We start from the raw sequence: 13,550 nt of genomic DNA, 5'->3' as shown, positions 1-13,550 counted from the left end.
AACACCCGGGATACGTTTTCCGATGAAATAAACGTGTATTCTGAAACCGTAATTGATCTCGTTTGGTCCTTGATTGCTAATTGTTCGCGTGTTAAGCTGCGTCCCTGTGTAATGTAACACGTTACACAGCAGAGTAGTAAAACTTGTTGGAAAAGAGGAAGCAACATGTTCTGTAACATTATGCCGAATAATATTTTTCGCGTTTTATAGCAAGTTCTGTGTTATCCACTGAGCGTCGGTAAAGATGAAAATGTTTGAAAATTTATTTATTTGAGAACAGTTAATCGACTGTGAAAATAAACACGGATATAAATGTTTCTTTTAGCGTTTGTATACTATGGAATGAAATATCACCTTATCAAACATTTTGAATATACTAATTTTTCTAAAATCATCTGGTTTTGTTAGAAAAGAGATATTTGAAAGATACCCTACAAAATGTAAAAAGATTTAAAATACGCTTAAGTTTTATTAAGTTTACGTGCTTTGTGTAATTTTATCTTTCGCCTTAGTGGTCGTTTAAAATAATATAACTGCTTTCATAATGAACTGAAAATTCTCTCTCTCTCGCTAGTTCCATAGAATTCCTTTTAATTCGATTCCACCAATAGCTAATATTCTTGCCTCTAATAAACGTCAAACGAGAAATATTTCACAACGAAAACATACTCGGCGACCTCATCAAGCATTCTCTATTACAAACTTTCCCACTTCACTGTCATCTTGCACACCGACGAAATTTTCCTGAAACTTTCTCCTCGCGTCTGTTCACGTAACAAAAGCAATTCAACTTCTCACTCACGATGTGAACAATTTATATTGCACAACTACGCGTCGATGCAATCGAATTTATAATATACATACCATTAATCTTCTGTTCCCCTTAATTTATCTGTTCTCGTTCCTCTCGTCGATACTCTCGCGATTATTTGCATTTGTAAAACAACGCGAAATAATGAAATTCCCAAGGAGATTCACCGAGAAGAGAAAAATGGGAGAATATTTTTCTTACAATCGTAAGATTTCCTTCGTCAGAGTTTCAACTTCCGAGGCGTTTTTACCTTCCAAACTCTCTGTGGACCCTTTGCCGGTAGAAACGAGGGGAAAAAAAAAAGAATAATATGCACACAGCTTAAACAAACTCGTTTGAATAAAATTTATACGGTTTTTAAGCGATAATTGACTGAGCGCGCGCTAAGAAAAAATTGAGGCGAAAATAAATTTAAAAATTTTCAATCTTCTTTCGAATTAGTTAATATAATTTTCTGCATTTATGAACAGATATATATGTATTTTCGTTTTATTTACTTTTTTTTTTTATCAGTACTGAAATATTCTTTAAATTATTCTCCGCTAAACAGATGGAAATTAGTCTTTGAAGGTAAATTTACCGAGGTTGTCAGTAGTTAGTACGCGGTGTAATTCCTCGTTCTACTTGCTTGTGTAATATCGCTGCAGCAAATTTTCGGAATACCGCAATAAAGCACGAGCAGAATTAATAATCTTGTTTATGGGGTTTGTTTGCTGGATATTAGGCTACTATTCGCTCCAATACAAGTTCCTGTGAGCATGAAATATAGCAAACACTTGGTAGAAAATAATAACTACGCGTGAAATTCGATCTACTAAAATTTTACATAGGAGGGCAAGTCAACAATTATCCTGGACAAGACTATAACTTTGTACCGGGACAACAGTACGAGCTGTGCTTGCAAGCTGCAGCTTTAGATGTCACTCGTTTTCCATAGGAAATTTCAATCTGATACCGCACTTCTGTCATTTGTTTCGAAGATGTTAATGTGCCTGTTCCATTGTTAGTGTGCACTGAGGAGTAACAGCAAGCTACTTACGTTCAGATTTTTGTGATTTGAAGATGTGTTGGAAGCTAAAATCTATCAAGAACATTTCGCCTGTAGTTTTGACTTTGTTTCTTTGCGTTATTACCTGTTTGGACCACTTGAAACAGCCTTGAAAAGGTGAACGAAACAGTGAATTGGCCACTTCAAATCATTAAATATTTCTACTGCCAATTTTTATGGATTTGCAATTAACGTTGCACGAATCAGTAACAATATTCTTCGATTTGGGCAATAAAAAATTCATTAAAAGTTTGTTAAATTTCTAACTATTTTCTGAAACTTTTCCCGTAGTTTCAGTGCATAGTGATTTTAAACTTTCGGCTAGCAGTGTATACATATAGAAACTTTCATTATTTCGACCCAACTCGCATAAACTAATTTATCTGCTACTGCTGGTTTTAAGATAAAATAATACCGCAGACGTTGATACCGTTGAACAATATGTTCAAAGACATAAACTAATAACGCGAACACTCTGTATATTTTTGCTGATATATGATACTAACTCTGCCGAGGAAATGCAATTTAAATTACAAAATATTTTCCGTACAACCATAACAGATGTCTTGATACTTATGAACAACGGAAACTTCCTTTTTAATTCACTCGAACGCTGATCACACGCTGCAAAGAATCATCCTCGTTCAATTCGGTGGAGAAGGCAGTAAAATGAGTATTACATCGAAGAAATTAAAACAGCAGAATTATTACCGTGATCCGCGCGATTCTTTGAAAGCTTCCGGCAACGGAGGGTGTCATTGCAAGGATACTGAACAGCAGGTAATCCAGGATTAGATGGAGAAAGTAGGCCAATCTAGAGATCTCCGTTCCAACGTGTTTAATTTTTTCAAATATTCTCCTCGACGTGAAGAATTCTTTTGTAAGATGTTACTAACGGAAATTTCATGCGAACTTTTGTAACGAGTCAGAATATGCTGGAGTTTCAAGCATAACCGAGAAATTTTTTAATCAGAGCGACAGAGATGCGAAAGGAATGTGTTTGGTATTGAGTATTTAAGAATCACTTCTGCGTCCCTAACTCACTCACGTGGAATTTCTTTAAAATAATTCCTACAGTATTGTGGTGACTGATCCGCCGGCAGATCGAGTCTGGCGCGTACCGGCGCGGCGTGAGCGAAAAGCCAAGCGTAGAAGAGGACGCGGGCCCGGGAACAAAAGGCAGTTGAAAGTAGCGCGCCATGCGACAGCGTATACTTTTTTTCCCTGACGAATTGATCCCACACTATCATAAGCAAGATATCGCATTAGGACTATTTAACTAACTAACTGCTCGTCGTCCATGTTGTTGATAGCTTATTCTGCCGCAAAGTGTTGATGAAACTCATTTGCTACAATGCGATTGTTTCACGTTGTACCGTTAGATTTACAAAAAGGACTATTATCAATTTCAAGAATTATTTGTGTTGGAATTTTTATATTTGGAAAAAACAACAGGTGGTTTCAATAGGTTGTTTATTGCTAAACACAGTAACAGCGGAAACACGTAGTCTAATTAATAGGCAGTTGATATTGAATGACAAATATGGTCGCGAAGTTAATTATTGAAAAGTCTTCTAACAGTACTGGCTTTCCCCAGTCTTCAAACCAGCAAAGGGTGCAATAAACCCCATTTCAAAAACCGCGCCGTAAGAAGCGCGTGTACTCATCTTGTCGATAAATTCCAACAATTTGAATATGAAAGACTTTAGCTATCTGAAAACATGCGAAGATGTCTAACGGCCTAGAAAAGAAAAACCACGGAACCACTTGAAACTTAAACAGAGAATCTTAGACAGAGGTCAAAGAATGGAAGCGGAAAAGTGCGTGATGGTTCTCGCGGTAGAGCATCGTGTCGTTCCTGTTAATATCAGTTCCTCGCCTTTGTCTTTGTCGTGGGCGAGGCAACAATAAAGTTGAGATACGTGTGCTTTACCTGACGGCGATGTCGATGTTGCCGCGCGTTATTCCGGTGTTCTCGCTGAAAATGAAGATACGCGTCCCGTCGCGATACCATTTGATGCTGTGAAGCCCTTTGCATTGCGGCGATTTCAGCTCGCACGGCAGTTGCACCTCTGTGCCGAGTTCGGCGTGCTTCACCCACGGCTCGCTGCTCCCTGAAACAACGTACGCAAACGCCGTGAATTGCGCGCAGTTCATTCACTCCTCCGCGCGTTCGTTCGTTCGTTCGTTCGTTTGTTTATCGACTTGTTGTTTGCAAAAAGGATAAAGTCCCGTCGGAATGATTTCGCGCCGCGTGAACGTGACCATTCCGACCGGTTCACCAGCCGATCCCTCTAGTAACAGTTATTAAACCATCGTCGCGTGCTATTGTACTCGCGAGTAAAATGTCACCTAGGCTTGATTGCAAGAGCACGGTGGACATAGGATACATTGAGTCGTACTGAAAGTTTCCGTTACTGTTCGCGACCTTAGATTTACTGAATTCTTCTTTGGAATAAAGGAGAGCTCTGTGGTCGAAACTTTTAGACGCACCGAATGCACTTGTTTAACCCTTATGTCGATAACCACAATTGTCGTCTACTTTATCGTTCAATTTTAGTAGCTGTCTGATAACGAAATTCGAAAGTTGAAGCAAACACGGTTAGGAAATGTGCCAAACAACAACGATCCGGCCGGATATTCAAATCTTTTACCGGGAGGATGAAATATTTCAAGTGAGAAAATGTGCAAAAAGGTACCCGGTTATTGACATAAGGGTTAAGTGAGTATGTTTGAAAGTATACAGGGTGAGTCGTTTGAGAGTAGAACCTGAAATATCTTCGAAATTGTGTATTGTATCGAAAAATGTTTTTAATGTGAATTGTTCTTAACCATTTCACTGCTATTGGCGCCTATAGGCGCTTTGAAATTTTAAAAATTTATGATTTTCGAGCCTTTCGGCGCACTTCTATGATAACTCCTCCGCACTCTTCCACGTTAATTCGATAAAACAAATTTTAATTTTGCAGACGTTGTGGAACATCTGAATCTGCGACGCGCGTTATGTACCAAAATTTGTCGCAGCGAAAGGGTGAATACGTACGAAATTATTGTGTGTCAATGTTTACTGTCATGTGAAAATACCGATCGTTGCATTTTATTGAATATTTTTCGAGTGGTTTTCAGTCGTGTAATCATAGCACAAAATACTGTTGTTCATAAAAAGTGTCGTGCTATACATTATCAATATGGAAATTTTTATGTATAAACAGTTAGATATTGGGTACTACATAATTAAATTTGTAGAATTTCGAGTATTTATGTACTTTTCAATGAACGCTTCTTTTAATTAGATATTCCAATTACAAAGCATCATGGTTACTATATTCCCCCAGCTGGGTATTCCAGAGCGAAACATGCTTAACTCTTCGTTACTACCGTTGTATGATACACGAATGTTTGTGAAACGTCAGGGAAGAGAGTCAATCCTCTCTCGATGACCCAGAACGCATTTCGCGAAATGTCAGTGCACGAGAACGTTTCAATATTTCTCTACTATCGTCGCTAAAGCTATAAATATAGCAATCCCAACGGAGAGATATGAAATGAAAAATCACAACGAGGGATCGCTACGTAGCCAGAGAATACGAAACAATTTTTTTTCTACCGTTCAAAGTGGACCAGTTGCACCAATTGCGTATATTAAATCATACGCTATTCCGTATCTCGTTTTAATTACACATTTTCAAACGAAATAACATGTGACTACAATAGAAATCAGAGAAATAGCAAATTTTCCCACCTCGGCGATATTTCAAAATCTCGAACGAAACTCTTTGTTCGTTAATAATCGATCGTTGGATTTTTATCGCGAGAATTATCCTTAACGAGAAATTCCTTACTTATCGGCAGAGAAACAATTTTCGCGTTTGCAATGATAAAAGTGTTCCGATATCGCATGGTGCAAGGGCTAGCAAATTTCGCAGTCGCAAGTTACGATAAAGAAGAACATAATTCTCGGTTAATTTACGGGAAAACTCGGCACAGTCGAGTGAGAAGGGACAGGGAGAAAGAAGGTGGTGAAGTTGCGAAACTGGAAACACCTTGGAAATTGACGATTTAAGATGATTTATTAGCGGTTTCTGTGACTCGCGCCAGCAATTTCATACGGCACTCCATTAACTTCCGCTAATTGCGCCTAACGAGATCGTTAGAAAACTGTCCAACTTTTAATTAGTAAATTCAATAAACAATAAATGTAAGCTATCGCTGCTGAATATCTTACATCGTTCTCGCGAATTATGTTATTTATTCCAGATCGATGAAAAACACGAAACCCAAGTTTTCTGCTGGAACTTTTCAGTCTGTACTGTTTAGGTATGATTCGACACGTAAAAATAAACGGAAAATTTATTCATAAGAAACTTAGCTTTCGGGGAAATTGGATTTACAGAAAAAAAGGAGATGAATGCTTCTTAAAAGAATTACACATGTTTTCGAATATTCTAAATAAACACGTGAAGTTTCGTCAACAAAAGTATAATAAGGAGTTATTTTTTATCGTTGCTCTAAGCTCCTGCATTCACGAAGGAAAAAGTAAAAATAAAACGATCCATTTGAAATGCGCTATCTGGAATTCATATTTTTACGCGTTTCGTCCGTTTCCTCAGTTTTCCAAATAATGCGGCAACCGTTTCAGAAATCTCCGCGTCGCGGTGCCACATAAACATATCGCCTATAAAAATCCCACTCGCCATTGAATCGAAAAGCTGTCTCGAAGGCGACAATAATCAGACGGCAGCTTTCGCGCTTATCCAAGTATCGAAAGCCGATAATATTTTCATGATAAACTACGCAGCGTCGAAGTCCTGACAAGGGAAACACAATACACGCTTGACGTGCATCAAAGGGATGCTTTTTAATAATGTCTGAAGAATTATGTGTATCTCGTATTTGGTCGATGCAAATGTTCACGTTAGAAAATGATAACAAATGGCTAAAGTGTGAAATGTATTCTGTCAATTCTTTGTGAAATACTTTATTTACTTTTACTTTCTTTTTTTTCTCATTTAAACAGGTATTTTCGATACAGAGTTTCATTCTCCGACTTTTTAACGCGAGTGTGTATTTTTAAAGGGAGTATGTTTAATTGAAACATAGAAAATTGTTCTTCGTCTTGTTATACTGAAACGTTAGATTCATCCTTTAGATTGGGATGCTTTCGTTAAGGTAGTATCAAATGCCTCGTGGAACAGTGACGACAACGTCCCTTTTCCTGTCTTCCAGTTTCTAATGTGACATTTTTCCAATCCCCCTTTGAACGTTTGCTCCGCTCTGATATCGAACACCTTCAATTTCGTACCTGGCGATCTTTCCAATTTTGCATAAAATGTCTCCTATAATCAGGGAAACTTGTTTCTTCGTTTCTTCGTCGTTCCTTCAATTTCTAATAGATCACGTGTCTCTTCTTTCGTTTAACTTCCTCGTGACAATATTTTACCATTCTTACCAGATTTCTTCCTTGACTGATAAGAATCTCAACTTACTGCTATCTATTTTTCTTTACTGTCACATTCTGTGTTCCGTCCTTGAACGCTCGTAATTAACCCTTTCGCGACCAGTGGGACACATGCGTCCGACTTAAGTACTCGAACAAAGATTGGTCACAATTTAGTATCAATTAGAAACGCGACGATCAGTAGATGAATAAGAAATTAACGAAAGGGTTAAGTCGTCGGTGCTTTGGCGCCAAGATTCTCTGGAAAATGTCCGAAAAGTGAGACCATTTCTACCCTCACTTTGAGGATCATTTTTAAACTACACCGGAAGTAAGGGTGGCACTTTATGGCGCCCAATCGAAGTTCATATTTGTATAATAAAAGCCAGAAGACAGTTTCTCGCTAAACGAACAGAGTCGCAAACTAAAGAACCGCCAAACAGTTGCAAAGTTCCATTTACTAAAACCTTGTTATTCGAAGAGGAAGATCGATAACGTTTTCTTACTCCGCCCTCGTTAATTTAACACGGGAAGTGTAGTAAACAATACACACAGTAGTATTCCTACACAAGTATCGAAAGACAATGTTTCATTCGCCAAAAACATTCCGTGCTAGTTCGATCTCACCCCAGTTCTCCTGCATCGCTCTCCAACATCCCTTTTCACTTCATCACCGAGAATCGAACCATCTTATTACGTCTGTACGCAGGAGATACGGTAGAAAAGGAGCGGGTTACTTATGTTTCGGGGACACGAGGGCTGTACACGATGAAGAGACGGGGAAACGTTAAAAGGGGAGGCGTTATCCAATACTATGGGAACGAAAATCTGTTAGAGTTCGGATAGGGTCGCAGATGGCAAGTGCTAGAAGCAACGTCTGCTTATCTTCGCGGGGGATTGGATCCTGAAACCATATCACACCGCAAATATTACGTTCAAGTGGTGAATAATGGAGTATGTCGAGGGCTCTCATATTACAGTTTCCTCCTTCGTCTCCAGTGACACAACTGGGCCGGCTGTTTAACGGTTCTTAACCCGCAGGAAACCATACCGAGTCCCTTAACTCGTTTCCCATTCTGGCAAACGTGCTCTCTATTATACCTCTTCCACATTTTCTATTTTTTTCTTTCCTTCGTTTAAACCATCCACCCACGCGCCTCGCCTCGCCTCGCCGCGGAAAAATCAACCGCGGTGTTCTATCGCGTTTTACTTGTTTCATGGATGATCTAGGTATAATGTTATCCCTCGGGGATATCTACGGCCTGATCGCTTTAGCGAGAAATGTAACATTCGCGTTTCATTTCAATCCCGATGTTTTGTAATTTTAAGCGGCTCCGTGCAAAACTGTGCAAAAAGAGCCATCTGTTTCGTTTGAACGTAATTTTATCTTCCGTCACGGAGCATGAATAGCCGTTAAATTCGTCGTTACAACAATTCTTTTTTAGATGCGTATCGTAGTTTTGAAAATATACAGGAAAATAGAAAGACGCCTATTAACCCCTTAACCTATGATTTCTTTTCCGACTGTGCATCTAAGCGTCAGCCATTTTCCGTTTCAGTACTGTCTCGGGCAAATAAAAGTTAATCTGTTGCAGATTAATTATATTTTGTAATTCTCAGTTTTAGGAATTCAGACGAAAGTTAGGATCACGATGAATTTTTCTTATTGATATAACTATTTTTCTCGCATCTTCATGTGACACGTTGTTATAGGTTAAAGGGCCAACCTTCAAGGGGTGCTTTTACCCTGAAGCGCCGAAAAGTAGCGAATAAAAATTGTCCAATACTTCTATTGAAGTCCTCTACAAACCTGCGAAATTACAAAAGAATCGGAATTTTCGGGTTATTGAAGCTCCCTCGCCAAACAAACTCTTCGCTCAGATTCACTTCTATATACAGGGTGTCCTAGTTTCTTCCGATGAAACTTTGTCAGTACCTTCCAAGTTTTCATTTGATGTTCTCGCATTATTAGTACGATTGTTAATAGTATTATTTCGGTATTATTTCATATTGTATCTCATGTATAAAACGGGATAATATTACAGAAACAATATTATGCTTTAATTCCAATTCAATTTCTTTGTTTTTACCAATTCACCTGTAACGCGGAAATTAATCGAATTAATTTGCAGGAACTTATTAAGCATCGCATTTAATACCGAATACTTGTTTAATTAATGCCGAATTAAATAAACAATTAAGCAAAGAAAATTTGATCAATGCACACGTGCTCTTCGTATGAATGATTTTAACGGGATTACCATTTTCTCTATCATCCACAGTAACGAATAGTGTGTACGAAACATCGTGTGGGATTGTTTCCTGTCGCAGACGTTGCTTCTCTTTTGTCAATTGCGCTGGAAGCTTCTTGTACAGCCTAGGAAGCGAGAGTTTAATCGAGTTAAACGAAAAGTAACTGCAACAGTTAGAAAAGTGACGGCGACGTTTGCATTGTACACACCGAGTTTTAATTACGACATCGTGTGACGATGTTGCTCTCGTCGCAAAGAAGAAAATTATCTCCGCGAGACGTTCTTCTTTGACGCTAAACTTTCTTCCAAATAACAAAAGCTCCAAGGATCGAATGTCCCTCATCAAGTGGACAAAGCTAAGAGAACTGAATGAAGATCAATTAAATAACGTCTTAACAATGATCTACGGATTCTTCAGAATCCAACAACAGATTCAATTACTCCATCCGAACTGTATAAAACGTTTATCGAAAAATCTCTTTCAAGGAACTACAATACGGATCGCAATTTAGCAAATGTAGTTTCCATGTGTGTGATCTTAATCAATAGAAGGAGATCTTATCGATAATCCATTGAAGAATCTGACCATGTGGACTTTTATAGTAATTTTACGGTAGAAGTATCGAATAGGGCAAAGTGTGATGGAAGCTTTTGTTTCACACAGATTACAGCTACTTCTTCAAACAACCCTTTTTTCACGCTTCAGTTTCATGACAAAATTTAGCTTTTGTTTCACACAGATTACAGCTACTTCTTCAAACAACCCTTTTTTCACGCTTCAGTTTCGCGACAAAATTTGTCACGTCTCGACGTTAACAAGTATCACTCGTTACTACATATTTACCACGAATTAAATAGGAATTTTACGGATACATCGAGGTGGAAGAAGACAGAAAAGTGGCGATAACGCGGCGGAATGGCGAGGACAGGGCACAGATGTTCCTCTGGAACGGTGTCGCTAGACGACTATTGGAAATTCGAAGGAACTGCACCGCTCGCGGCGACAGAATCTCGAGAATTCGGCGCCGATGTGTATCTGCCGCGGCTGCAAACCCTCCGAGAGTCATTATATATGCTCGCAGTTCCACGCGATAAATATTTATTGCGGCAGTCCTGTGCCGGTTCAACCGATAACCGGCTGCAACTTCGTTGATTAACTCCTTAAGCGTGCACAATCGTGCTCGATTTTGACTACCGAGACACGACAATACGCGCCTCCGAATAGGTACACGGTGAACTGTTTCCGTGGTTGTTAGCATGTTCGAGAGAGGAACTGAGAACGAAGAATGCCGGGTTGTATTTTGTGTTTCGTGAAATTGGACGAGCGATGTATTGGATGTCTTTCAATTGAATAATCAAAGCACGTTGTATGGTACGTTTTCGAAGTAAAAGTAAGAGCAGAAGTTTAGTTGAAATGTTTCCTAAAAGTGAATTAAAAAAATAGTGTAAAAGTTCACGTTCTGCTTCGAAATTCTGGAGTTGCTTCTTGACAATGCATTTTTGGTATTTTTAATGTTGCATTTTGGTCTGTCGATTATGACTAACGAATAGTAGCAATGGATAATGAATAATGAAAAATAATATAAATATCATGAATAATAATAATAATGTGACTAACGAAATTTGTGACGACGATCTGCTCGACTGAATCTTCTTAACGTTTCGTGACTGCTATGCAACGAGGAATGTGTGAATAATTTTTGCAAATATAAATTTCATTAACCCTTTCGTTACTATTGACGCCTATAGGCGTTTTGAAAATTTTCTGGCACTATACTGTTGAAGCCTTCTGATGCACTTCCACCTTAATTTAATACTTAATTCTATCTTTTACGCACTTTCACCTTGATTTGATAAACCCCGAATTTTAAAACAATCCAGCGAAAATAATAAATTTTTCAATCGTGGTTAAAAATTTACCGTCAGTCGGTATTACTATTTCGCATTAAAATCTGCTGTACCGAAAGGGTTAAAATATTAATCAGTTATAGATGGATAAATTAAAACACAATTATATACAAATTATAATACGCTCAGAAAAAAATTACCACTTTGGCAATTCAAACTCAATCGAAACATTATTTAAAAATCATATCAGCTATAAAATTAGCTATCATATTATTCCTATTTTCTCGGCGATCAATATCTCGTGCATTCTGATAACAATTTTCTTTCATCCGTTCCCCTTAATAAATCTCCTTCGTAGTAAGGTAGAAAGACGAACTCGACGAAAGGCAAAGGAATATAATTTTTATTAAATACCACTTCTTTTTTGCATCAAATAATAATTCTCTCCTACCCTGCAGAATTCACTTTTACAAATCTAGGTCAAAGGCTGGTCTGCTGGTTCCATTGAACGCTACAGTGCACCCAGTATTGCTATTGGATTTCAGGCACTTGTAGATTCAGGGGCAATGGAGTAGACAACGTGCTTGTTTCTTTGCTGAGATGTGGCTAACAAGATTAAAATCCCGCAGAAATTCCATTCCCTTATTTTTTCCACCGAGAACAATTCCTCTTCTGAATATATTTTATTAATCAACAAACGTCTCAAGAGTGTATAATTTCCATTTTTTAATAATAAATTTGCGCATTGGCGTTTGATTTTTACAGAAAAATTCTTAGAATTAATTAATCTGTCTTAAGTTGTCCAATTGAACTCGTTTTCGTCTGACGAATTAAAACGCAGCAAGTGGATTTCAAGTTGAACTTAGTATATTCACATAGGAGGACAACGACAATATCCCGATGTTTCCACGAAACTTTCAGAGAATCGGCCAGTATTCTGCAACATTTTATTGTTCTATCCTTTTCATACAGCTCGAGGTGTTCGTTTTATGAAAATTTTTATTGCAAAAAAAAAGGAGGAAGGAGGCACATCGGCTATCGGAAATGAAACTTCACATGCGAGATTTTTGTCGAATTTTTCTTCCGCACGAAATTAACAGAGGATAGACGATATCGATAAATCGAACAAACTCCGATATTATTCGAAAAATTTCTTGGAAATCTCTCGTCCCTGCTTTGCCATGAACAATTTCCATATTTTCTTCGTTGGAATCGCGCCGGAGTCGAAGGGAAGAAGAAGAAAATCGTGGCGAAGGATCAAACTGGAAATCCTCGTGGATTTCATATATGGATTCCCCACAGATTCGAAATTCAAAACCGACGTGTGCTCATTCGAGTGTGTATCCAGACGAAAGAGTTAACACTAACAATATACACCGGGGATAACAAGAAACACGATATCCCGAATATAAATATTTGGGCAGGTATAAATAAAGCAATGGGCAATGTTAAAATAAAAGAATGCACATTCCAGTTAAACAATACCGGTTCGCTGTTTCACGTTCCAATTCAGCGATATTTAGTTGTCCAAGGATCAAATATTGGTTTAAAAATATTAATACTCGGAAAACATTAAATCAATAACATTGGATAAAAATATTCATTGGAGACAAAAAAAAGTTTCATTGGGTAAAATTTAATTACCAAATGTTTTCTATTAGACTGCAAGAGCGCAGAAGACACCAGATTAGTTTCAAATATTTGACAATATTAAAGGAATATTTGAAACAGAAGAAGATAAATATAGAATAACCGTAAACTGTGGCCGCTAATAACCAAGATGTTAATGGGACTGTAGCGACCTTCCTACGCTCTGCCACCAGAGGGACACGGACTAGCCACATGTTCTCACTAGTCCTCACAAAGGCTTCTATTTGTATATATACAACTTCTGACCTGAGTCCTTTCAGTCCCTCCCGCGTCTAAGGCAAGAGCTTATTATAAAAGCCTTACTGTGACGAGTCCACTAGGAGGCCCAGGACGGGGAAACGCCCCTCTAACCTTTCCTTTTCCGCCGATTCTCTCTGTGAATTTCCTAAAACCCTTCACGACCTTAAATTATACTAAAGAAGTATTTGAAACAGAAGATTTCAAGAAAGCAAATCGAATTTCTTATCCCTTTACTATGAAATATAGAGTAATCTATAGTCGCTA

The 13,550-nt window shown here is 38.1% G+C and overlaps 1 protein-coding gene across 1 annotated transcript in view; it reads right to left on the bottom strand.

Moving 5' to 3' along the window:
• The window catches only part of LOC108578676 (hemicentin-1), a 212,908-nt gene that overhangs the window by 152,054 nt on the left and 47,304 nt on the right, over positions 1 to 13,550 (bottom strand). The window contains exon 2 of the mRNA XM_017942050.1: positions 3,793 to 3,973. Within this exon, the coding sequence (XP_017797539.1) occupies positions 3,793 to 3,973 (181 nt within the window). The remainder of the gene's footprint in view (positions 1 to 3,792; positions 3,974 to 13,550) is intronic.

This window comes from Habropoda laboriosa, unplaced genomic scaffold, assembly GCF_001263275.1.
Source record: "Habropoda laboriosa isolate 0110345459 unplaced genomic scaffold, ASM126327v1 scaffold69, whole genome shotgun sequence".
Lineage (NCBI taxonomy): Eukaryota > Metazoa > Arthropoda > Insecta > Hymenoptera > Apidae > Habropoda > Habropoda laboriosa.
The sequence above is the reverse complement of the archived record's forward strand: the minus strand, read 5'-3'. Positions and strand labels throughout refer to the sequence as shown.